The 27,277-nt window shown below is 40.5% G+C and overlaps 3 protein-coding genes across 5 annotated transcripts in view; 2 read left to right on the top strand and 1 right to left on the bottom strand.

The window, feature by feature from the left end:
• Positions 1-19,119, bottom strand: part of LOC130904506 (sterile alpha motif domain-containing protein 10-like) — a 37,421-nt gene extending 18,302 nt beyond the window's left edge. Inside the window, exon 1 of the mRNA XM_057817299.1 lies at positions 19,070-19,119. The gene's annotated coding sequence lies outside the window, so the exon portion shown is untranslated. The remainder of the gene's footprint in view (positions 1-19,069) is intronic.
• On the top strand, positions 220-6,973 carry emilin3a (elastin microfibril interfacer 3a). Its single transcript, XM_057817289.1, has 4 exons — positions 220-338; positions 413-532; positions 4,710-5,095; positions 5,238-6,973. Exons 1-4 carry the CDS (start codon positions 220-222, stop codon positions 6,971-6,973), a joined length of 2,361 nt encoding a protein of 786 aa, XP_057673272.1.
• LOC130904458 (double-strand-break repair protein rad21 homolog A-like) overlaps positions 18,837-27,277 on the top strand; it is a 42,673-nt gene continuing 34,232 nt past the window's right edge. Inside the window, exons 1-5 of one of the 3 annotated variants that reach the window (XM_057817224.1) lie at positions 18,837-19,191; positions 23,611-23,678; positions 23,893-24,064; positions 24,146-24,272; positions 24,421-24,520. In XM_057817224.1, the coding sequence (XP_057673207.1) occupies positions 23,915-24,064; positions 24,146-24,272; positions 24,421-24,520 (377 nt within the window). In that variant the 5' untranslated portion in view covers positions 18,837-19,191; positions 23,611-23,678; positions 23,893-23,914. The remainder of the gene's footprint in view (positions 19,192-23,610; positions 23,679-23,892; positions 24,065-24,145; positions 24,273-24,420; positions 24,521-27,277) is intronic. The other 2 variants (XM_057817217.1, XM_057817232.1) reach the window with 2 other exon arrangements.

Below are 27,277 nucleotides of genomic sequence, written 5' to 3'. Positions count from 1 at the left end.
TTTTTATTTCCCCTCTCAGGCGTGTCGTGATTTCACCTTTGGTTAGGAATATGGCATATTTTCCAAATATTAGGTGAGGGCTAATTTGAGTCGCACCCTGGTGTCATATTAGGGAGGCTTTGTGAGAAGGAGGGAGGAGCTATTTAAATGGGGGCTCCATTTAGTGGCAAGCCAACTTCCAGTCAGGGGACTTGATTTTTTTTTGTGTTTGGGTCAGTCATGAATTTTTCGGCGAGTCTTTTGCTGGCGGTGGCAACGATGCTGCGTTGGTCACCGGGAGACGCCAAGTCATTGCGCCGATCCGGAATGATGATGGGGAAAGCCACGGCTAGACACCAGTAAGTAAGTTTAGGCTCTTTTTTTTTTTTTTTTTTTGCAAAGTGACTCATTAGGAAGCTTTGCTCTCTGAAAGGAACCACTGTGCGTACGTCATTGAAAAGACGCTGTCCTTCACTTTGCAAGATGGAGCGGCTCCCTACGTCAAAGCTGAGTACAACAAGTGTTCCTGGCATAAAAAATGTCCAACTCTTATGTGAGTCCTCCCTTTTTTTTAAAACTCTTCGCTTGCCTTCATTCAACAGCAACAGCATTGCTTTTAAATGCTGACATAGTAGCGATTTTTCTGCCTTGCATTTTAAAATAAAAATAATATATTGTTGTATTTGTTTATTATTTCTTACTGTTTTTTCCCTATATATGCATTTATAGTTGAATTATGTTTTGTTTATTGTTTTGTAATGAATTTTATTTATGATTTTTTCTAATGAATAAAATATATTGACTGGTTTTATTAATACAAATACAAAAATAATACACGTAAAAAAAAAATAATCATGAAGGATACATCAGTCATTATATTTTATTTTATTTAATGATCATTTGTGGTACAATATTTTTTATTTTGATGAATTAAAACATTTTTATTGAAAATATATCGTTTTTTTCCTTTGTCGGTGTTCAATTTTAAAAAATGCAAAAGTGCTATTGATAAATAATACGTTCAATTATTATTTCTAATGAAAAAATTGAATGTTGTTACTGTATTGTTATCTTGTCTAATGATCAGAGATGGGTAGATAGAGTAGCCAAAAATGTTACTCAAGTAAGACTAGTGTTACTTCTAGTGCTGCAACGATTAATCGATTAACTCGAGAATTCGATTAGAAAAAAAAAAGATTCTAATTAAAATTTGCTGCTTCGAGTATTCGTTTAATTAAAGTGGCGTTGTAATGGTTTATTGTGTTTGCCTTTAGTTTAATTGATTTGGGTGGATACACTGCCCTCTAGTCTGCCTCATTTCACATGGCTAAAAAATCTAGCTCCTCCCTGTTAAGGCCAACATAAGCAAAGTTTTTGTTTGAGCTAACTGTTTTTTAATGCATTCGTAATTTAGTTTATAGGTATATTTAGCTGTTTTTATGTGGGAATGTGTCTGAACCATTTGTTAAAAGCATTGTTAAAAAAAAAAGTTAGCATTTTATAGTATTTAAACTAGCGGACTTCTGCTTTTTAAGTTCGCCAATTGTTCTTTTGTTGTACATAGATCCTCATTTATTTATTTATTTTTTATACCGTTTTATTCTCAGCCCAGGTATTTTAATTTTTCATGTTCCTTATCCGATTACTCGATTATTTGAACTAACTAGTTCATCAATTAACTGACTAATAAATAATTGATAGCTGTAGCCCTAGTTACTTCTACATAATATTACTCAAGTAAAAGTAAAAGTAGTCATCCAAAATTTTACTCAAGTACAAGTAAGAAAGTAATCATTGAAAAGAATACTCAAGTAATGAGCAACACTGTGAGTAACTGCTTGTAATGTCAGATTAAAAAAAAAAAAATGTTATATTTCTTTTTCAGTACAACTTCATCTATATAAACTGGCATCATTATACTCGTACTATAACCTAAAACATTGCCACAAAAATCATCAAATTCAGATCAGAACAACACCTAAAACATCACCCATCCCAAGATTATTAGCGCCCTCTAGGGGAGAAAAACATTGTTACTTCTGATTGGTATATTGGAGTCATGCTGGTATTGTTGCGACGTCTCATGGGTGAAAAAGTGAGACAGCCGTTGTAGGCATGTAGAATAAAGAGAAAAAAATGTAATGACTCTCGTGTAGTCCAAAGTAGCGGAGTAAGAGTAGTGTTTCTTTTTCACAAATCTACTCAAGTAAAAGTAAAAAGTAATGTGTGGTAAAACTACTCCAATTACATTTTCCTCAAAAAGTTTTTCAACCTTTATGAAAAATCTTCATAACATTTGCATGTCGACTGACAACTAGTTGAATGACACCACTTTTATATCTTGAGGGGGTCTGTATCGCTGTCACCAGCACTAATTAACTTTGAGGAGGGTGGCAGAAACCCTGCTACATAATAAACCCACAAATGTGCTGACTTCTTTACGGCATACGTCACTTCCCCTTTCATTATAAAGACGGAAGTCGACGCGAACGATTTCATGCAAATTCTGCAAAGATGGCAGAGCAACAAAAGAGACAAAAAGTTTTGTTTGAGGAGGGAAAAAAAGGCAGGCCGACGGGATATGCAGAACAAACATTGACCGGCTTACACTCGCTTGCGTGAGTTTGAGTGGGTTGGGGGTGTTAGCCAAACTCAGCCACACGGTTGCTAACCGTGTGGCCACAACTGGAGTCATGACCTTATTACTTTTCATCGTTCACATAGCGACTGGAAACAAAAATGTTGTTTAATCCATCTGCAGGCGACCCAGTTGTGTGTTGGTCCTCATGGGAAACGCAGTCTTCCTTAGGGCAAAACACTACCGCTTTTGTTCACCGCCGTCACGAAAATCGACCAAAACTGAAAAGTTACCAAGTGTTTCCATTTATTGTTATATACTATTTTAGTAAATATTTTTTTGTGTATTGCTAAAATGTATTTCTTTTTTTTTATTTTTATTTTTATAAAGAATACATGCCTTCATTTTAATAAATAGGAGAATATTTGCTTCGGAGACACTTTAAATGGAGGATTGGGTCTAGGGCTGCAGCTGTCGATTATTAAAGTAACTGATTAATCTATCAAATGGTTAGTTCGAATAATCAAGTCATGGCATGGAGAACATTCAATTAGTTGCAGAATCAATTTTAGGAGATGTAAAACAAAGGCTTGTTAAGATTGCACTTTCAGAAGTGCATTTAATGCGAATACCAAATAAAATTCCCGTGTGTTTCTTCAAAATATGCAGAATTACACTTTCATTTCACATGAGCAATTAATGCATTTGCAAAAATAAATGAGGATCGAAGTATAACTAAAGAACAATTAGCTAACTTGTACAGGGTGACCCAAAAAAAAGTTTACACTCAGTTGACTGCTTGTTTAAAAGCCATTGAAACATATCTAAATAGGTTGTCATGCTTAAGTGATTCATTAAGGTCACTCAATGCAGCTGGTAATCTCTCGTCTCTACAATTCCTGTGCTTCTGCTGAAAATGAAGAAAACTTTAGCTGTACCTGAATTGCTGCGTGCCGGTCTGACACCTACTGAGATTGCAGCAAATCTGAGAATATCCAGATGTGCAGTCTACAAAGTTAAAAAGAAGCTGAAAGAGACTGGAACAGCCTCACGAAAACCTGGGTCTGGAAGTGCCGATCTGTGCGGACCAAAAAGTTGATTGACAAGGTGATATGTGGCCACCCCAGAGTCCAGATCTCAATCCCTTGGATTATAGCATATGGGCAACTGTGGAGGACAGTGCCTGTAAGAAGCCACAAACTTCTGTGGCAGCCTTGGCAGTTCATTGTTAGATCTTGGGAAAAGATGACAGCATCCTACATAAAGAAGACCTGTCAAGCGTTCCGCAGGCGCCTGGAGGCTGTTGTGACACTTAAGGGAGGACACATTGAAAAATAGAGTGTACTGTACATGTTCTTTACAATCATGTATAATTTGTGATTAAATTCTAATTCTAAACTGAATAAACATGGCATTTAAGTTGTATTATGGCAGTGTAAACTTTTTTTTGGGTCACCCTGTATGGCAAAAGTCCGCGAGCTTTAATGCTATAAAATGCTAACTTTTTTTTTCTTTTTTACAATGCTATTAACAAATCGTTCAACCACGTATTCCCACAAAAAACTGCAAATATACCTTTAAGCTAAATTACAAAAGCATTATAAAAAAAACAACAACCTCATGTTGGTCTTAACAGGGAGCAGCTGGATTCAGCCACGTTAAATGAGTTGGGACATATTCACTATTGCCGCAAGAGGGCAGTGTATCCACACAAATCAATAAAATTAAATGCAAACATTTTGAAAACAAACCATAACAACGCCACTCTAATTAAACGAATCCTTGAAGCAGCAAAATTTGATTCAAAGCTTTTTCCCATCAAATTACTCAAGTTAATCGGTTAATCGTTGCAGCACAAACCAGGACCATTTTTAAGTCAACGACTATCAAACTGTCTATTTTTCAATTAATTTGATTGCTGATAATGTCCAAGGACAATTCCAATAAATGCATCTTCACTTCGATTTTTATACTCAAGAAAATTAAAAAATTCTCCACCAGCTTACCTACAAACTAACTAACTTCTGATTCAACCATTCTCGTGCTGTCATTTGTCCCTAGTAGACGTCCGATCCATTTGAAGCGAGAGTTCTGGGAGCGCTAGAAATGGATTGGACGTCAATGTCAACCAAACAAGCTGTGTTTTCCGCAGGTACCGTCTGATCTACAAACCCATGTATAAGGTTGCCCATAAGACGGTGACAGAGTTGGAGTGGCGCTGTTGTCCCGGCTACTCTGGCTACGGCTGCGCGGAGGGACCCGCCTCCTATCCGCATTCCATTAAAAGCATGCCGCCCTTTAAGAGTCCGCCCTTCGAGCCTTTCGTCAGCACTCACCCCTGGAATGGAGTCAAAGGACCTTCCGCCAGAGATTTTCATCAGGCTTTCCCGATGCCAGACTTTGGACCTCCGCGTTCCTCTGACTATCCGGACGCCTCTTTTTTAGCCTTTCCGGAGACGGCCGAGAGCCAAGAGGAGCGCGACCGCCATCCGGGGGCAGCGGAACGTAGACCCCCCACTGACGGAGGAGCGACTGAAGGTAGAGCCAAAACCCTTTAAGGAGCATAACATACAGTAGATATCAAATACAGCGGTACCTCAAGATACGAAACAAATTCATGGGGTTTCGTATCATGATATTTGTCATCTATATAAATGAGGTTATTCCTTCATTTCTTTAGGCATGGCTTTGGGCAGCGAGACAGAGGAGAGAATATATCGAATGGAAGAAGACATACGACGTCTGAACCAGGGTTTGGAGACCCTGAGGGGGACAATTGACGGTTTGGAGGGCAGCCTGCGAGCCTCACTCAGAGAGGACGCCAACAGGATGCTGTCGGCCCTGCTCTCCGCCGCTCCTCTTTCCGCTCCCGCCTCAGGTCCCTCCGCGGTCGGTTTCGGCGAGATTCCGGGGGGCGACCCTAGTGCCGGAGTGTCGGGGGCGGCGGTAGCGAACACCCGGGCAGAAGAGCTAAGGAGCGATCCGCCGGCCGAGACGCTTCTGGGGAGCATCCCGAGCCGGGAGACGGAGCAACTGCTGGACTCCAAACTTGATGCGGCCAGGACGGACATTTTGGACGGCTTGGAGAAGCGCGTGGAGAGCGCGGAGACTCGCTGCGAGGAAAGAGCAGAAGACGTACGCCGTCAGTGTCGGCGGGAGCACGGTGAAGAACAGGAACGGATAGAAGACGCGCTAGAAGAACGGACGAGCGACCTGAGGTCTGAGATGAAGAGCCTTCGGGAGCGGATTCGACGTTTGGACGCCGCGGAAAGCTGCTGTGCCGAGGCCGGCAAACTGAGCCGGAGGATGCACTCGGTGGAGACGTCGGTGGCAGGCCTTAATCAGACTCAGGAACATCTAAGAGTGGCGCTAGGAGCTCATAGAGACCACGTGGAGGGTATGCTCGAGGGAAGGCTGAAGTACGTGGAGAGCAAGCTTAACCTGACGGGGCAACCCGTCAAGAGGAGCAGCGTCTCCCTGGAGGCCAGAATGGATGGTAAGCTGAGGGAACTGGAGGAACGTCTTCTGACGGCTTTGGAGGAACTGGGGAATGCCACCGTGCCGGCACTCCTGGAGGGACACGCCGTTCCCACGCTGGAGACTGAGCTGGAGTCCCTGCGAGGGAGACTGGAGATGGACGTGGACAGAGTGCAAAAACATCTGGGGGACTTAGAAATTCTTTGTTCTTCTTCCTGTTCCTCTTCCCAAAAAGTTGTTCGGCGGGAATCGCTTTCCAGTCCGACGGATTCGCCTGAAAGGCACACAGAGCGCTTGAACGGCCTCGACGTCACGCCGCGGGAGTCGCCGAGTCAATTGATGGACAAAAAGGGCCGAGACAAGGAACGGGAACAACTGGCGACCCTCGAGCGGGACGTCGGCCTGGTCAACCACACCCTGCAAGAACTGGAGGAGTCCCTAGGGTCACTGGTCCAGCAGTTGGGACTGGTCAACGGCTCGTGGCACGAGAGGGAGTCGCGTCTGGCCCGGCAGATGAAGGGCCTGGTCCAGCTGGCGGGACATCAAGCTGCCATGCTGGGCGCCGGCGAGCGCAAACTCACCCGCCTCAAGGGGGAGCTCCAGGAAGCCAAGAGACGACTCTCCGATGAAGTCCGAAGCTGCCAGAGTGCCGCCGCGGGGACGCAGAAGGAGGTTGCGGAGGTCAGCGGGCGCGTTGCTCACGTGGAGGATCGCTGTGAGGCGCTGGCTTATTTAGCCCAAGATCTTGAAAAAGTCAAGGAGGAAGCGGAGCGCCAATCCCACGGGTTTCTCCAGCGATTCAACGGGACCCTCTCCGAGCATTCCCGACAGTTGTCCCGGCTAAAAGACCAAATCGGAAACTGTGCCACCAAAGACCAGTCGGTGCAACCGAGTTTAGTGCCGGAGTCGCAGCGAGGGGATACTTTTGTCCCAGAGTAGTCGTGGTGCCATTTTGTTTTTGGTAGTTTTCAAACCCGCACTGATATACAATCCAAATCACCTGCCAACTAACTCTGGCTGGGCCCATCGGTTGCAACTTACGACACTAGCCATCCAATTGATTTAAATGGAGGGGGGCTAGCGCCGATTGTCACAGTACGTAACCCAGAATAAATAGGAAGTGAAATGCATCAAAAAGTAATCCAAAATGCCTCAAAATTAATATGAGGTGACCCGGAAATGCCCCGAAATCAACTAAAAGTGACTATCACCGGGCGATAGATATCCAATCCATTTGAAGTGCCCTTCCACTTCAAATGGAGTGGACACCTACTACTGACAAGAGTTTCATTCAGTTCCTTCGGTTTTAAAGAGCTACATGATTGGACATCTATCATCGTCAATGGCACTGTTATTTCAAAATGTTTACATTTTTATACTTTATGTCATACTTGTTTATATTATTGCATATTCCTGGTGTATTTGTACTTTGCCTGAACTGAAATAAACTTTCTCATGTGAATGTCTTTTCTTGGTTAAAAGAATATTTTAATTAAAGTAATTGAATAACAATTGTATATATTTTAAAAATTTTGTTTAAATGAACCCTTTCAGGGACAGTGGTCACTACAGTGGACATCCATAGACTTCATTATCACTTGACGGGACACAGGGTTCGGGGACGATCCGTAGGGGGCGATTTTAAGAAATATTGAAATACCGTATATAAAATAATAATAATAAAGATAAAATAATATAAACCCAAAATAAAAAATCAAAGCCGCTAGCGACCTAAAACCAAAACAGGCACCTCCCTTAGGCATATATGGCTACGTTCATACTACAGGTCTTAATGCACGAATCCGATTTTTTGTCATATCCGTTTTTTTGGCGTGCCCGTTCAGACTGCCTTTATCCATTGAGACCGTTCAAGTATTACGCATGCGCACTAATTCGCAGTCCGACACCCGCTAAGCAAGAAGACCCGCATGCACAGAACCATCAAAACAAATGACAGATGTCATCCGTCATTCCAAGGATATCATATTTTGCTTTTCAAAAGGTGGACACAAATAACAGACATAAATAATCCCCGTTTAGGCAAATATTCAAAGTTTATATGGATCGATAGCATGCACGCACTGTCCGTGCACGTCACACACACATACGGGCAGTTTGTCCCGACTCTCGGCCGTGGAGGCAATGTTGAAATATTGCTCACTTGGAACAGAGAGAAAACTGAGCATCCTCAGGCTTATCCTCAACCCATTTTTATATTTTATGACTGTTGTCAAGCTCAGCTCTTCCTCAAAAGCCGTGTTCACTGCAAGCTAGGCGCTAATAACGCACAGGTGCATCGCTACGGTAATGACTCTCTCGCTATTTGATGACGTAATTGCTGCATTAAATCCGATTTGCGGGACTGGACAGTACAGACCGCCGCGACAGTCTGTAAAAATGTGGCCCAGATCGGATTTAGACCACATACGAAAGTGACCCAGATCGGATTTGAAATGGTCCCGTTCTATGCGACTTGTCACGTTCAGACCGTCAAGTTAATGCCTCACTCGAGTCGGAAAAACACGAAAAAATCGGATTCGTGCATTAAGACCTGTAGTATGAACATAGCCTATGAGTCTCCATGAGCACCAGCATAAAAAATTCAAAGTCGTTCCATAATAAAACCACGATTAATTCATTTTTTTATATAAGTACCGTCATTTTCGGACTATAAGACGCTACTTTTTCCCCTCATTTTGAATCCTGTGGCTTATAGTCTAGTACTGTTTAATTGTTGATTTATTTGCGTTAATAGGCAACATTTTATTTGACAGCGGCATGATAACACTGCCATAAGACCGTAATAATTATGGCATGACACTATCATGGGCATTAATGAATGCTCATGACACATGTCAGTGTAATCCAGAAAATTATGTCGTTAACTCCATTTATGTCCAGCTCGGATCTTTTACATCCATTCAAAAGTGGATGACACAAAATGACACCTGCCATAAGGATTCAATAATGCTCACGGTAGTGTCATGTCATAAATATGATGGTTTTATGACAGTGTTATGGCGCCACTCTCAAACAAAAAAGTGTTACTAAATACCATAACTAGCAACTAATGAAACAACTGGAAGAATAAATGAAGAAATAATTAGTGCAGAACATGAATTTTGATTGTTTTTTACATCTGTAGCACTGCAATGCTTGCTAGGAGGCATGTTGGATGACAACAGGTGGCAGCAGAGGTTGGCTGTCTGCCCCAAGGGAGCAGTGATGGCCAAATGAAGCTTCTTAAAGCAATGAAGAAGCTTTAAGACTGTGGTACATTTGGTCTTATCATGAGAGTCTTATGATGCCACTGTCAAATAAAGTGTTATCGGTTTGATTGATTGATTTCAGGCGTTAAGACAAAAAATTCCACACAAAAATTATTAATTGAAATAACAAAAACATCTGAAAAGGAGTGAGAAGAAGCATAGCTTATAAGGTCCCCACCCCTTCACATTCAAGATACAATTAATTTTATACATAAGACGTACCTCCAGATAATTCAAAACTGTACATGCATATCAATATAACAAAATAATCAGTATGTAAATAAAAACAAAAAGATAAATACAAACTTCAAAACCATCATTGCACAGGTTCACATATGTAACACTGAATTTTGACTGTTTAAACATTCTCTTGAATTGTTAAATATTTTGACATTCTTTTAACTGTACATTCAGAGCATTCCATAGCCTTACGCCACAAACTGATATGCTGAAACCTCTCATTGTTGTTCTGTTCTTAATCCTTTTAAAATTAAATATCCTTCTTAGATTATAATGCGCGTCTTCTAAATTAAACAATTGTTGAATATTACCAGGCAATTTATTATTTTTTGCCTTGAACATAATTTGTACTGTTCGGTAATCAACCAAATCAGCGGATTTAAAAATCTTTGAATAAAAAAAAAAGTGAATGCGTCTGGTCCACATATCCTTTCTTATGAATAACACGTATTGCTCTTTTTTGAAGAATAGTTAGAGTTTGCAGTTCCCCAGACTTCCACACTTGCACCAATTTCTTTAGCCCTTAAAATTGACTCCCGCACGATACCCCACGCAACCTGGCGCTGTAATGACTCCTTATTAGATGACCCAGCATTTGATACATTCGTTAAGAAAGAATGGAAAGACTTTATGGAACTTAACGATTCCCCAAACATCTCACCGTCATTGCTTTGGGAAACAGGAAAATGCGTAATTCGAGGCAAGATTATCTCATATTCATCATATTAAAAAAAACAAGAACAGAAGTTGGAAAACGAATTAGAAATGAAAATCAAACAACTGACGGAGGAATTCGCCAATAATCCCACAGACAATACCACAAAAGAACTTTTCAGCGCCAAAGAACGGCTCAATAGTATTCTGTCTAAAAAAACTCAGTTTCTGTTACAACAACTACGATATACCAATTTTGAGCATAATAACAAATCCGGGAAATATTTAGCAAACCAACTCGAACGTAACAAAGAAAAAACATTAATTACAACAATACAAGATTCAGCCGGCATAATAACACAATCACCAGAAAAAATTAACGAAACTTTCTATAGCTACTACAAAAACTTATACTCGGGGACAAACGATCATAATGAAGACATTGACCTATCGTTAATAATCTTGACATCCCCCAAATAACTTTAGAAAGCCAACAATTGCTAGATACCCCACTTACCCTCGCTGAATTATGGAATGCCGTAAAGGACATGCCAATAGGTCGCGCACCGGGGCCCGACGGGTTCTCGACATCATATTTTAAACACTTTTGGAATATGCTGGCACCACTTTTCTATAGAATGGTTCAATAAATCAGTGCCAAGGGTCAAATTAGAGACAATATGAACACTGCAGTAATCAAACTACTGCCAAAAGAAGGGAAAGACCTAACCCAACCAGCAAACTATAGACCAATATCCTTAATGAATACAGATATTAAAATTATTGCAAAGGCTTTAGCTACTAGATTAGAACAAACTCTCCCCACTATAATTCATAAAGACCAGACCGGCTTTATTAAAGGACGTAACTCTACAAACAATATAAGACGCTTGTTAAATCTTATTAATATTGCACAGAATTATAAACAGAAAACAATTATCCTCTCTTTGGACGCAGAAAAAGCATTTGACAAAGTCAACTGGTTTTTTCTCTTCAAAGTTTTGGAAAAATTTGGCTTCGGTGAGCCATTTATCCGCTGGATAAAAATATTCTACAACGCCCCAAAAGCCACTGTAAACACAAACGGGGTCATTTCACAAAGTTTCTGCCTTCAAAGGGGAACTCGACAAGGCTGTCCACTCTCACCCCTATTATTCGCTCTATTTATTGAACCATTAGCAATTGCAATAAGACAAAACGCTAATATCAAAGGGATCTGCTCGCACACATCGGAACACAAAATTAACTTATACGCAGACGATATACTTTTATATCTAGAAAAACCAGAATCCTCCCTACATGAGGCTTTTGAACTAATAAAGACATTTTCACAAATATCAGATTATGCTATAAATTGGTCAAAATCAATTATAATGCCCTTATCAACAAACTCATGGAATCCTGCAAATCAAAATCACAATATTCCAATAGGGAATATAAAGTATCTTGGAATCAACATTTCACCAGAACTTACAGAATTAACTAAACTAAACCATACACCCCTCCTAGCAAAAATATGTGAAGATTTGACACACTGGAATAATCTACCCATCTCACTTTTGGGCCGGATAGCAACAGTCAAAATGAAAGTATTACCACAAATAAACTATTTGTTCTCAATGATCCCCTTTAAACCCACTCAAAAATGGTTTCAAGACCTAGACTCAGCCGTCACAAAATTCTACTTTAAAAACAAGAAAAACAGAATTAGCCTTGCCAAATTGCAAAGAAATAAACCAGAGGAGGGTCTAGAGGCCCCTAATTTCCAAAACTATTATATAGCAAATCAAATACAATATCTTATTAGGTGGTTATATCTTAACACTGAACAACAGTCATGGCTAGAATTAGAGCAAACAGACTGCAACCAAATACAATTGGCAAACCTCCCCTTTATTAGTTCTAGTATTAAGCACCATAGCAAACCTCCCCTTTATTAGTTCTAGTATTAAGCACCATAGCTGCTTCAAAAACCCAATGATAGCATGTACCTTGAAAGCCTGGTGGAGAGGTATGGAAATTACGCAATCACAACAAGCCCTGTGTAAATTCTCACCAATCTGGCACAACCCAGACTTTGGAGTTAATAAAATTCCTATTTATTTCAGCACATGGAATGATACGGGAATAAACCAGTTACAGCATTTGTTTAAAGATAATACATTCATGTCATATGAAAAAATATTACAAGATTTCCAGATCAAAGGGCTCAATTTCCTCCAATACAATAAAATCAGGGCAGCAATCAGAAGCAAATTTCCATCACTAACGGGTACGTTAGACCCACCACCTTTCGTAAATAAAATAATAAATATACATCCTCAACAAAAAAAAATACTTTCAAAAGTATATAAAGCCCTTTCATGTAACAACTCTACTTGCCTACCAATCGAAAAATGGAATAACGAACTTTCGGTAACATTAGATAATAACTATTGGTCCAACATCTGTAAAAATACATTTATAATGACAAAGAATAAGAACCTTCAGCTTATACAGTTCAAAATACTGCACAGATGGCATATTACTCAATCTAAAATGCACAAAATGGGGTTCTCCCAATCCGATAAATGTACAAGCTGCAACGAAGATACTTCAGATACATACTTTCATGCTCTTTGGCAATGTAAACCAATACAAGATTTCTGGGCACAGGTAACGAAGAAACTCTTTCCTATTGAACTGCAGGATTCCATTGTCTCCAACTCTTTGTCTGCTTGGCGATCTGAATACAGTGAATATCTCTATCCATCAAACCCGTCCACTACTAGCAAGTCTAACGATAGCCAAAAAAACAATATTGTTGAATTGGAAAAACAAACAAAACATTAGCATTAACCAATGGCTAAATCTTATCATTGAATATATAACATTAGAGAAAATATCTGCCAAACAGACAAATAAAATGGACAAATACGAACAACAGTGGGAAACGGTCGCAAGAATGATGAACATAGAATAAGGATTCTCTCTCACCTGCGAAGGAATGCCACAAAAATAATAAAAATGTATACATAAATGTCCAGGGAAGTTGTATGCATCCTTCTTCAGCTGGAAACTGGACATGTTTAAATCCGAACTGTTTTATACTCTCCCAACAGCATGTAATAAATATTTTTTCTTCCTTCACAGTTTAGTTGGTCAATGGGCTTATTTTACAAGGATACTCATAGACAATTTGGTTTCCAGCTACTGGGGAACATATGCAACTTTTTTTGGAACACCCTATATATTACTTATCAGACTTGGAACAATTAAGGAACTATGCGTAAATAATACACTTCACTGGTCCTTGGCATACATCTAATGGTGTTTGATAAACCTCTTCTTCAGTCAGCTTTACAGGTGGAGTTTGTTGGCGTCCTGCCCTGGGCCGTCCCGCCGCCGGTCTTGGCCCCTGGGATTTTCGGCCGGGGCTTGTCTGGTTGCGTCTGGCTGTGCGGGGGGTCCCGTCGGGCGCGCGCTGGTGTCGTGGGCGGGTGGGGGGGCCGCGCGGGTGCCGGTCCGGGGCCGCGGCCCTTCCCCGGCCGGCCGGGGTGGGGTGGAGTTGGGGTGGGGGCCGGGGGGTGTATGCGGCAGCCATGGTTCCCTCCCAGGTCCGCCCGGCCGGAGCCGCGTCTCCCTGTACCGGGGAGGTGCCCTCTGGTGCCATACCGCGCGCCCTTCTTGGCCCGGGGGTGGGTTGTGGGGGGTGCGCTTCCCTCCCCTTGGTCTGTTTCCGGCCCTGTCTGCCTCCCTGGGCCGCGGCGGCCGCCGCTGCCCCCCAGCCGGCGGGGTCGTTGGCGGGGCCTCTTGGGGCCCGCGGGCCTAGGGTGAGGCTTGCTGTCCCTTGCCGGTGGGGTGGACGCCCCCTGGTCGCCGGCGCTTGGTGTGGCGCCTGCTCGGGGTGCGGGGTGGGTGCTCGGTGGGTGGGAGGGGGGTGGGCTGTTGCGGCGGCGCCGTGGGTGGTCTGGGGCGGGGATTGATCGGGGCCCTGACGCTTCTTCCGCCCTGGGGCCGGTGGTTCTGGTGGACGGGGCCACGCCCGCGGGAGCCTGCCTCTTAACTCACGCACTTCTCACTTCGGCACTGTAAATATTTTTCACCCTGGCACTTACATGCTCATACATTTCTCCGGGGAGAGTTGGGAAGGGGCTTTACAGTCCCAGCCCGACTCACCTCCACCTCCTCACCACAGGCCCCGCCATCCCTGCACCTTTTTTAAATGCACCACACACATCATACTCCACAGGAGAGCTCCGGCAAAGGGCGGTGGGACGGACGACTGGGCAGAAACTCCATGCTGCGGTCCCACTGTCCCAAGCCAAGCTCTCCTATTTTAATGCATACATTGCACTACCCTCCCCTCACACCCCCATCACGGTGCTGGGTGATGGCTGCCAGTCGGGAACCTGGCAGCCACAGTAATAGGGTGGTAGGTGGGTCCCACACTTTTTCTATATGGCGTGGCTCCCGGGGTGTGGCCTCCCCTCTGCCTCGGCTGCCGGCCGCGGGAGTGGGTTGGGGGGTCGGGTCTCCGATCTTGCATCGCCCCGTGGCAGTTCCTGGGCGTTCTCCTGCCTCCGCCTTCCCCTCTCTTCTCTGGCTGGGCATCCGCCCTGCGCTCAGTCGCGGGTTGTTGGCTGGGCGCTGGTGTATCAGCGGGGTGTCGCCTGCACCGGCGGGGGACCCTGCCTTGCCTGGGGCTTGGTGGGCCGCTGGGGGTCCCGTGGCGTGCCGTGCCGGTTGGGGGGCTGTGGCTGTGGCTCGTGGCCCGGGTGGGCGGGCGGGGGTGGGTGTAGGCATGGGGTTGGTGATGCGTCCCCTCCTGCCATCCCTGAAGGCCGGTTGATGGGCGCGCGGGTGGCCCGGGGGACCACCCTGGGTCCCGGGGGGGGGACGATGGCTCCTTTGCTGGGCGGCGGGAGGAGGGATGGGCTGTGCATGGCATTAACTGGAGCTCTCTGACGAGTTCTTGATTTCTCCTTTGATTTTCTTGATACTGGCTTTGAATCAAGCCAGTCAAGGAGACCTCCAATTTCTGTATGGAGGATTTTATTTCATCCAAGTCTCCAGATCTCAAATTCTTTGGAGCCATACTGGGAGTCGAGCTTGCTGGCCCTGAGCGCTTATTGGCTGAGATAAGTTGATCGTGGGAGCTTGGAAGGGTGCGTCTGCACACAGCTTGAGCTGAATCAAGATTTAACATATCACACAAGTTTTTGCCAAAAATAGCAACAAAAATGTCAATGTGTAGAGATACAAAATCCAACATGGCGGCCGTCACAAAACAAAGAGCTTTTTAAGTTAAAAATTCTTGTAAATAAATGCTCAAACCGCGTAATTTCTTTTGATATAAACGTAAAACTGTCTAGATTCTTGGTTAAAAGCAAAAAACGGACATTTATCGTTCATTTTACGTGAATATTTCAAGCAAAAGTTACAGCATTATGTAATCCAACATGGCGGCCGTCACAAAACAAACACCTTAAGTTGAAATTCTTGTAAATAAATGCTTAGATAGGGGAATTTCTATAGATATGAACGTAAAACAGTCTAAATTCTTCGTTAAAAGCAAAAAACAGGAAGTTATCTTCATTTTAAGTAAACATTTCAAGCTAAAGTTACACAAATTTTATCCACTGATTTTTTTCACACAGGTTCAAAGTGCATTCATGGTGCTATTTAATATAATAATTACCTTGAATCCTCGACCAAATCACTCTTGACTCCTGCCTGCTCGTATACAGTAAAACCTTTGTCCTGTTTCCACCTACAGTAAATCCAGCGTTAGAACGCAGCGTGTGTTTGAGTTTATCACAGTGAAAGCCAATTCAATGTTCTGCCTGGGCTTGCCCCCTACGGGAAAGTGTGGCGCAATGTCTATGGGAGCTCTCTTGTCCACTTATGGTGCAGTCCATGAGACATTTATTCAATGGTTATCATCAGATGTGGGTAAATTAAGTAGCCAAAAATTTGACTCAAGTAAGAGTAGTGTTACTTCAAAATAATATTACTCAAGTAAAAGTAGTCATCCAATAAATGTACTCCATACAAGTAAAAAAAGTATTTGGTGAAAAGAATACCGTAATTTTCGGACTATAAGGCGCACCTGACCATAAGCTGCCACCCACCAAATTTAACATGAAAACGGCCCTTGTTTATAGATAAACCGCACTGGACTATAAACTGCAGCTGTCCTCACTGTATTATGGGATATTTACACCCAAAAAAAAATTAATTGGTAAAACCTCATTTGACAGCGGTATCATAAGACTGTCAAATGAACAACAATGACGCTTTGAACCAATTGGTTGCAAAATTTCTCAAAGCTTCATTTGGCCATCTCTACTCCCTTGGGGGAGACAGTCAACCTCTGCTGCCACCTGTTGTCATCCAACATGCGTTGCAGTGCTAAAGATGTAAATTACAATCAAAATTCATGTTCTGTGCTAATTATTTCTTCAGTTACTGTTCTAGTTGTTTCATTAATTGTTAGTTATGGTATTTGGTAACACTTAAATTGACAGTGGCGCCATAAGACTGTCATAAGACTATCATAATTATGACATGACACTGCAATGAGCATTAATGAATGCTTATGACGGATGTCATTTGATGTCATCCAGCAAATTATTTCACTTTTGAATGGATGTAAAAGATCTGAGCTGGACATAAATGGAGTAAGTGACATAATTTGCCAGATGACAGTTGATGACATCTGTCATACACACCGAAACATCTCAGGTAAATAAAACAACCTAAAACGTTTGTCTGTGATAAAAAAAAAAAAAAAAAAAATCAACTTATCTGTCATAAGCATTCATTAATGCAATGACAGTGTCACGTCATAATTTTGACGGACAAATAAGATGCTCTGGACTATAAGCCGCAGGATTCAAAATGAGGGAAAAAAGTTGCGACTAATAGTCTGAAAATTACGGTACTCAATTAATGAGTAACATTGTGAGTAACTGCTTAAAATGCTTGATTTTATTTTTCAAACAAGGGTAGGTTTTTTTTCTCAGCACAAAGTTATCTATATGAACTGTTAATATTATACTGTATTATAGCCTGTTATATAACCACATCAAGCCCCCAAAAAATAAAAAAAACAATCATTGAATTCCGGCGAAAGAAAAAAAATCAACAGAAATGAAGCATCATTTGTCCAAAGAGCATGAGTGACATATTTCCAATTATGAAACTAAAAGATCATATCTCCAGTTTTCCGTGGTCAATCAGTGCCAAATAAAAACTGGGAGGGAGATTAAAATATGCACTTTCAGTCATGTTGACAGCTATGTCAAATACTTAATTTTTTACGGTTCTTTAAAGACACCATGTGATTGAACAGGCAGGCATGATGATAGAACGGCAAGCTTGAGTCTCATTGGTATAATGGCGTCATGTGATTATTGTTGCGATGTCTCATTGGTGAAACTAGTAGTGCCACTGTTGGCGTCGCTGGCAAAAAAACAAAAAAAACAAAAACATGACATCTAATATGTAGAATAAAGAGGAAAAATTTAGCGACTAGTGTAGCCCAAAGTAGAGGAGTAATAGTAGCATTTCTTCTTCATACGAAAAACCTGCCACGTAAAAAAAAAAAAAAAAACTACGAATGTGCTGACTGCTTTACGGCATATGTCACTTTCGCCATTCATTAAAGACGGAAGACGATGCTAACGGTTTTGCGCGACTACCATCTACCAGGATAAAAGGATACTCAAGAATAAACATTGGCCAGGCTTTCACTCTCTGGCGTGACGCCCCCCCCCAACCAAACTCGTCATCGTTGACGAGTTCGAGTGGAGTGGGGGGTTAGCCACACTCAGCCACGTGGTTGCTAACTGTCATATAGTATTGTTTGGCCAGAACTGGATTCATGACCTTATTACTTTTCATCCTTCACACAGCCGCTGGAAACAAAAATGTTATTTAAGCCATCTGCAGGCGACCCGGGTGTGCGCTGGTCTTCATGGGAAACGCAGTCTTTCTTAAGGCAGAACACTACCACTTTTGTCTACCGGCGTCGCTAAAATCGACCAGAACTGACAAGTTACCAAGTGTTGCGTTAAATTTGAATTTTTGTTTTTAATGTTATATGATTTAGATGTATTTTTTTATTACTTGTGGCTTTTTCATTTGCATTTTAAAATCAATTTTAATTTTTAACTTTTTTTCCCAAAATTGATCCGACAAATGATTAATATAATTTATTTAAAATTATTTATTTATTTATTTTATTCTTTTTGCTCATGGCAAAATACATGCGGCCAACACTAAGATAACAAGTGGATGTCAAATACGGGCCGCACAATATTGTCCCGCGGGCTGCACATTTAGGACCCCTGTTTTGTAATCATAATTTGTACATGAAAGGGATTAAATGTGTTTACTTTTAAATTATTCCGTTCATGGGTTTAAGAAACACTACAAATATCTTAATTTTTTACTTTCATTCGTATCATCATTAAAAAAAAAAAAAGAGTTAATGTGTTTGACGAGTTTCTCTTTTCACGAGTATGTGACGAATCTGCATGAAAGAAAAACAGGGCTACTAGCCAAACATTGTCCTGACGGCACCAGGCAAAATCGTTGTTTTAAATAATATTTGTCTTTTCATTTCACAACAAGCTAATCAAATAAAGTATAAACATCCTATACAAAGTAAAATAAAATTATGATAATAATAATAAAAAAGTTCCACACAAGTCGCATTGCTTCGTTTCTCGAAGTCACTCGCCGAGGAAAAAAGCGGGAATTTCAACTTCGAGGCAATTCCATTGACAAGTCTTTATATCTCTGCTTAAATTGCAAAATGTTAAAAAAAAGTTTTCCGTTTTGGTAACTGCCCGTAACTGGTCGGTAAGTAAGCCTGCAGCTTTACCTGGTTCAATAAATTCCTTGCAAGCGCGCTTAGGTTCGGTTGAAGCTGTCACATTTGAACACCGGCTGAAGTGCGTCATTCATTTGACATAAGAGAAAGAACTTGAAGACTCATTTTACTGGGTAAGTATTTTCGTTCCAGGTCACACTATTATTCCAGGAAGTCAACTTTATTTTGGACATTGCTCTGTTACTTGACCGTCAGTTTTTATTTTAAGTTATTTTGGCTAGGACGCTGGAATCTCCATTTCATCACCTGCTGTAATTAATTGTTGTTTACAACTACCTCGTCACCACAGCTCGCTTCAAATGTAAACTTTTTCTGCCTTTACTGCATAATTTAACTTTACCAAAGTCACGTGAATAGTTATTTATTTCAGGTTATAATATTCTCCCAGAGAGACAATTTTTTGGACACTTGTATGTCGAAAAGGGGGACTTGCTAAACTAGCTGAGTCTATTTTTAGCCATTTTGGTGACAAGGTTTGACTTGTTTTCGTCACCTGATCTCGCTACACTGGATTTAAAAAAAAAAACATTTTAATAAGAAGTATTTCTTAAATGTAGTCAAACTGTCGTCATTATGCTTTAAATGCCACTTGTCGAGTGGAAAATTGCGAGTGAACGCCCCCCTCAAGTCCCATTTTCTGCTGGAGAACTGCGAATTAAAGCTGCCTTCAGGTGCTCTAGGAAAGATGATGCTCACTACTTGCTAATTGGTATTGATGAGTACCAGTGCCATATATTATGAGTACGTCCTGTTCATGTGCTATTGTTGTCGTAGCAAAAAATAAAACAGCAGACACGGACTTCATTTTGTTTTGTTGTGGGGTAAAACTGTTTTACACCTTTTAATTCCTCTATTACAACAAGAACAGAGGAAGTTTTTACTTATAACGTGGCATTTCAGCAAACGCTTTAGATTTAAAATTGTTTTATAAATGTGTACCTTACATTATCATTCTGGCGTTAAAAACAAATTGATAAAAATCTTCTTAAAAACCTTATGGTTTCTTACCATTGACAACTTGTTTATGCGCCGCCATTTCAAAACTAAAAGGTCATCCTATCTCAAAAACTCTATCATAATAAGATCCCATTTCCCAAAATATCACTTGAGGGGGCGATCACGTGCATTTTTGGACTGTACAAGTGTTTTTATTTTTGTAATTTTTTTCTTTTATACCATAAATATGACACCACATGAAGGTGGCCTTATTTGATACCCGAGAGAGTATTAAAACTCATCTTTCACAGAGCACGTGAAGACAGCATTAGATTATTCCATTTACTTCAACTTTTTATTCCTATTAACCAGGGGTGAAAGTGGCTAGAATTTCTTGACGGAACTCCCCGATGCGAAGGTTGCCACGGAGCCAGAAATTTTGTTTATTTATATTTTTTCTTTTCTTGGGGGGAGGGGGATCAAACCTCTTTGTTTTAACACAGTTATTTCTAAAACACATACAAAAACTGATGTTCATTCAAAATTCTATTTTTTTTTTTTTTTTTTTAAACAAAAACGGCAATAACCCCAACCTCCAGCTCCAAATTTTTATTTGGAGAGATAAAGATATGAGCAACATACATTCAAAGTAAGTACAAATGACATATAATGCAGAGTGAAATGGAATATATTTTGAAGATCGCGCAAACATTGACTTTTTAAAATCATAACGAAATGAATAAATAGCCTAACATAAATGAACAAATTTAAGTCCAAAGGGCTTATTGACAGCTGAGATGTTCTGAACCTCCCAATCAGAGCAAATAAAACTAAATATGATAAGTAAGCCTCATGTCTTTTGTTACTCTTATAGATTTGATCCATTTTATGTTGCATTGCCCTTTTTTGTCGCATCAATTCAACCTTTTTTTTTTTTTTTTTGCTGTTCCAGAAAACATGCACATTTGAACCAATCAGAGCTAACTATCTTTGCTGATCGCATGTCAGTATGACAGCCAATTGAACGGATAAATGAGTCCAGGCGTTTTGCTTTGCTGCGTGTAATTGCACATTGACATGACTCATCATTTTCAGACTCAGAAAACTGCAGCAGCTGGGGAAACCTCCATGCCGTTCATGGAATAAAATAAATAACAAATATTGGTGGAAACGGATTACACTACACAAGCACTTTATTATGCTTGTTGTTAACACATGTGTATATAAATCTGACGTTGGTAGATTGTTTTCTTCTTGGCGATGAAATGTTTGTGTTGCAGCTTAGCATTTTTAAAATTAATTGATTAATTAATTTTTTTTTACATAGCGTTTTGACAGTTGCCGTCATATTTTCGGAATCAAAGCACCGTGTACCGGAACAGCATTCCGGCCCTGAATCTTATACCGGAACTGCGTTCTGGCCCTGTATCTTATACCGGAACTGCGTTCCTGACCGTTCTGGCCCACCTTCACCCCTGCTATTAACTGATTGTCTGCCTTTGACGGCAGTAAACGCATATCGGTGATTCACATTAAAGCCATGCATTCCGGTTATCAAGTACATTTACTAAGACTAGCATAAAATAGAAGAATGCTATGATGACTTTTCATCAACAGCTTGACCTGTCTAATATTTTATTTTATTTACAATACAATCTCAAGTTGATTAATGTCTAAAAACACATAACATGTTATTTTGGGTTACTGAACAGGAAGTGACTTGGGAATGCCCCAATCGGAATAACAAGTGACTCAAAATCAACAGAAAGTGACTTGCAAATGTCCTAAAATGAACAGGAAATGACTTGTAGATGTCATAAAATGAACAGGGAATAACCCATTAATTTACCCACTCCCAGTCAAAATCAAATGGAAATCTAGTGCTGTCAATGGCAGCCAATGAGTTAATTTTGGGGCTTTTCAGATGATTTATTTTTTATTTTTGCTCGCTTCCTGTTGATTTCTGGGCATTTACGGGTCATTTCCTGTTATTTTAGGTTACTAAACAGGAAGTGAGCCGGGAATTATCCAAAATGAACAGGAAGTGACTTGTAAATGCTCTAAAATAGTGCTGCAACGACTAGTTGAGTAACTCGAGTAATTTGATTTAAAAAAAGATTCAAATTAAATTTTGCTGCTTCGAGGATTCGATTAAAATGACATTGTAATGGTTTGTTTTGAAAGTGTTTTCATTTAGATTTATTGATTTGGGTGGATCCAATGCCCCCTAGTGGCAACAGTTAAATTGACATAACTGCTCTAACATGGCTCAATTTATTTGCTCCCTGGTAAGGTCAACATAAGGTAAGTTTTTGTTTGAGCTAATATTATTAAGAATTTTTTGGGTGGGAATATGTGTTCGAACAATTTGTTAAGAGCACTGTAAAAATAAAAAGTGTTAGCACTTTATAGCATTTAAGCTAATAGATTTTGTCTATGCATGTTACCCAATTGTTCTTTTGTTATACTAGGATCCTTATTTATTTTCTTTTACTTTTTGAGGCTAAGCTAAGTAAGGTATTTATTTAGCTTATTTTAAATGCATTTATTGCTCTTGTGAAATGTAAGAACAAAAAACACTCATGTACGGTATTTTGTATTCGCTTTTGATGCTCTTTTGAAAGCGCAATTTTGGCAAGCCAAAATAAAGAAACAAGTGCTTATGCTTGCAATAATTTTTGTTTTACATCTCCTAAACTTTATTCTGCAACACATTCAATGTTCGTGATCCGATTACTTGAATATTCAAACTAACTAAATGATAGATTAATCGATTACCTAAATAATCAATAGCTGACGAACAGGAAGTAACTTAAAAATGGCCCAAAATCAACAGGAATTGACTCGTAAATGCTCAAATGAATAGGAAGTGAGTCAAATGACCCATGTTCATTCACCCACTCTCAATCAATGAATTAGATGTCTAGTGCCATCAATTGCAGCCAATGAGTTAATTTGGAGGCATTTCGGGTGATTTCTTGTTAATTTTCATTCACTTCCTGTTGATTTTGAGCCCTTTCTGTGTCACTTCCTATTGATTTTAGGGGCACTTATGGGTCATTTCCTGTAATTTAGGTTACTGAACAGGAAGTGACACTGGGAATGCCCCAAAATGTGGCAAAGATGTGACTTGTAAATAGCCTCATGCTGGTATGAGATTTTGACAGTATAATAAACTTAAGCAAAAATGCCGCATTTTCACAGTATCATGGTATTGCAATTATAATGGTGAGTGAGAGTAAGAGACAGCCCACGTGTGTATGACTCGTCTCATTATTTACACATCATACACACACCCCCTCTCTCAACACAGAAAGTCACTAGAGGAAAAAATACCACAGGCTGTATTATGAAAATGTTATTTTGAACAGGTGTTTACAAGGGCGGGAGACTTTATAAAAGTATGCTAATGGTTGATAGGAAACTATTTAGCCGTCTTGGCATGCTAACTAGCCACCTTATCTGCCTCGTAAACAAGCTTACATTATAGTATTTGTTTTACTATCGTTAGACACACTAAACGCGCTGGAGTGAACTCTCGTAGCTGGTGGGAAACGTTCATGACATCGTTTATTTACCTTCAATTTTGTCTGCAGTGACGAATGATGGTCACATAAATGTGAAATCATGTTGGAGTTACTGCTTCCCCTGGCAACCACCCTCCGTAAGCATGTCGACAGTCCTTTTTCCTCTAAGCCGCGGCCGCCTTTTTCTTTTCGGTAGCCGAACTACTCCCATGCTAGTGACTTAGTCTTTCTTGGGGGGGGGGGGCTCAGGTGTAGTGTCACCGACAGACATAGCACAGAGCAACAACCAGAGGGGGAGGGGTCCCCACCTGATTTGTCCAGAAATTGTCTCTTGTAATTTTGTCATTTCAGGTGACAAGATAACTTCACGAAAATGTTCAACTGCTGGACCTCCCTCTTGTCCAAGTACCAAAGTCTTAACCACATCTGGTTATCGGTCCACTGGAAGCAGAAGCTCACCAAGACCCATGTCGTTCAATGTGATCTGCAAACGGCAATAGAAGATATTGTAACTTCGCCACAGGTGAACAATTGTAAATCGGCCGCCAACTTCGTATACTCTGTCAAATGCACGTGAGATAATGGTTGCGCTATGTCTTAACAGATGTTTGGTTTGCGCATTTCTGGATCTTTGCTCCTTGGCATGGCCCAGATCTTCTCCAGAAAAGTCAAATATCTCCTGACAGACTGCAATCAAGCCTTGGCTATACTCAAGGTGTCATTTCGGACAGGTAAGACATTTTAAGGGACACGTCGGGTCACGGATATCGCTCGTATATACTAGTAGTGGCAGATGCGTAATGTGGGCTATGAGTCCATCGGCTCGGCCATTTAATATGACTTTAATTTTTTTAAAATTCTAACCTTTTTTTCTTCTAGTCACTGTAGACGGTCAGTGTAGAAGCTCTTATGAAGGGCTTGAAGTCTGCGTGGAAGAAATCCCCTTGTGGGATGATTTGTCTTTCTTGCCAGACTTAAGGTACCTTTTTATCTTTTCGGCACTTAAAATGTTAACACTCTGTCCACTGTTGACAGCGATAGACATCAAATCTATTTGGACTGCGAGCCCTTTCAGTCCAAATGGTTTGGATGACTCTTCTGACTATAATCTATCTTCTTTTACTAAATGCCACAACACCATCTGAATGCTATTACATACCAGAGTGCCACGGCACTACGGTATCGTAGCAGCTAGGCGGGATTCTGACTAAGTGGCGTTCAGTCATAATCCTACAGATGGTACCCTCTCACCATTGGCTCCTCAGCCAAGCACATACACCAAATGTCTGTACTTTCAGTGGTGTTAAAAAAATTGATTCCGAGATAAATCACAATTTTACGTCACGCAATTCTTGTATCAGTTCAAAATCCATCTGTATCAATCCTTACAGGTGTTTTTGGTGCAAATAAACAAATCAGTGGTTGCACTTCTACTCCCATCCACTAGTTGGCAGCGCGCAGAAGCATTGCCTTGCAGTTTGCTGTTGACTAATCCGAATAGAAATTTGTGTCCGTCGCCCTCTGGTGATTGGCCGCCATTACTGGGGTGTTTGCACACTATAGCAGCCTAACATCAGTCAATGTAAACAGTAACATTAGCTCCTGTTAGCGTAGTGCTGCGGGCGGCACACCTCAGCAATGGCTGACGGAGTACTTCCGGTCGTTTTGCTTGGATTAGTTAATAGAGATGGAGATATGCGATGCCTCAAAGCACCTTTAATAAGTCTGAAACTTGGGCTCATTTTGGCTTTGACTGCAAAAACGGGGGCAAGGAGTATTTAGAATCTTGCATTGAAGCAGTTTTGCACTAAAAAAAGAGACAATTTTATGATGAAAGCCATATGTTTATCAAACATAAAACAAAAACATGTTTACTTGAGTGATGGATGAAGTTTCAGGAATAAATTGATATAAATGTACCTTTATCCATACGTGGAGATTGAGGGGAGGCAGGGGGGGCAGCGCCCCCCTCCTAGTGGCCGAAAAATGTAATTCAATGTTAGTCCAGGTTACGACGTACTCAACTTACGCGATTTCGACTTTACGACGCCGGAGTCTTGTCTGCCATTTTGTCTACAGTTGTTTATATATATATATATATATATATTAGGGGTGTCAAACGATTAAAATTTTTAATCGAGTTAATTACAGCTCAAAAATTAATTAATCGTAATTAATCGCAATTCAAACCATCTATAAAATATGCCATATTTTTCTGTAAATTATTGTTGGAATGGAAAGACCGAGATGGATATATACATTCAACATACGGTACATAAGTACTGTATTTCTTTATTATAACAATAAATCAACAAGATGGCATTACCATTATTAACATTCTGTTAAAGCAATCCATGGATAGAAAGACTTGTAGTTCTTAAAAGATAAATAAAAATAATAAATAAAATATATAAATATATAAATAAATAAAATATATAAATATTTATAAAAATTTATAAGAAAAAATAAATAAAAGATAATAACTAGTACAAGTTATAGAAATTTTATATTAAAACCCCTCTTCATTTTTTCGCTTGAATAAAATTTGTAAAATTTTCATTTAAAAAATAAACTAGCAGCCCGCCATTGTTGATGTCAATAATTACCTACACAATGCTCATGGATGCTGAAGCCTATAAAATCAGTTGCACCCAAGCGCCAGCAGAGGGCGGCAAAACTCCAAAAAACACAAAAAGTACACCTTTCACTTTGCTGTCCTTTTAATATGTTTGAGCGGGGCATTTTGCGTTAATTGCGTTGAATATTTTAACGGGATTAATTAAAAAAATTAATTACCGCTCGTTAACGCGATAATTTTGACAGCCCTAATATATATACTGGACTGTCTCAGAAAATTAGAATACACAATATTCTAATTTTTTGAGACAGTCCTGTGTATATATACAGGACTGTCTCAGGAAATTAGAATATTCTAATTTCCTGAGACAGTCCTGTATATATACACAGGACTGTCTCAAAAAATTAGAATATTGTGTATTCTAATTTCCTGAGACAGTCCAGTATATATATATATTTTTTTTAAATCACAGAAACAGTACCTTATTTTCAGGCATGAAAATCTCTCACCTTTTGGTGAAATTCGCCGTTTTGAAGTCAAAAAGGATGACCTACGTGAATCGTGTAGATCCGAGGAGAAAATTTTTAAGGGGGGTGGGGGAGGGTCGGGTGTAGGCATGCGCCGGTTACCTTCACGGTTTACCATGCTATGAAAACGTCGCGGTTACAAAACCACTAAATTTTTCCGTCATACAGTAGTACGTATTCGTTATTTTTCATGTGTCAAAAATGCAGCCAGAAGTGCCTTGGCGTGGCAGCGCTTGCCCCTTCCCCTGTTTGATTCTGCGTGTGCGCTATTCCAGCAAACCCCAAAACAAACACTCCAAACACAAGGCGTAAATTCTTCAATTTATTGATCTCTCAAATCGTGGTAACTGAAATATAGCAAATGAATAGATTTAAAACGTTGTACAATCGTATTTTTCCACGTGTGAGTGGCTTCAACAGTTTAGCTTAATGAAAAAGTTCGCCAAAAACAAAACACACATTTTCCTTTCAAATTCAATACACAAAGTTACTAAAAACTTACAAAGACGAGTGATAGGCGAGGCTTAGCTAGGAGAGCAACTTCATTGAGGTTAATCACAGCCGCTGAGAGGGAAACAAGTTTGTATGCCGGGGGGGGGGGGACCCAAAGATCGCTAATTGCAACAGGTGA

Source organism: Corythoichthys intestinalis, chromosome 2, assembly GCF_030265065.1.
Source record: "Corythoichthys intestinalis isolate RoL2023-P3 chromosome 2, ASM3026506v1, whole genome shotgun sequence".
Taxonomy (NCBI): Eukaryota; Metazoa; Chordata; class Actinopteri; order Syngnathiformes; family Syngnathidae; genus Corythoichthys; species Corythoichthys intestinalis.
Note: the sequence above shows the minus strand (reverse complement) of the source record. Positions and strands in the feature narration are given on the sequence as shown.

Coding starts and splice junctions, on each gene's coding strand:
- emilin3a (XM_057817289.1), top strand. CDS start 220: ATGAATTTTTCGGCGAGTCTTTTGCTGGCGGTGGCAACGATGCTGCGT. Junction 339..412: donor AAAGCCACGGCTAGACACCA/GTAAGTAAGTTT, acceptor GCTCTCTGAAAG/GAACCACTGTGCGTACGTCA. Junction 5,096..5,237: donor TGACGGAGGAGCGACTGAAG/GTAGAGCCAAAA, acceptor TCATTTCTTTAG/GCATGGCTTTGGGCAGCGAG.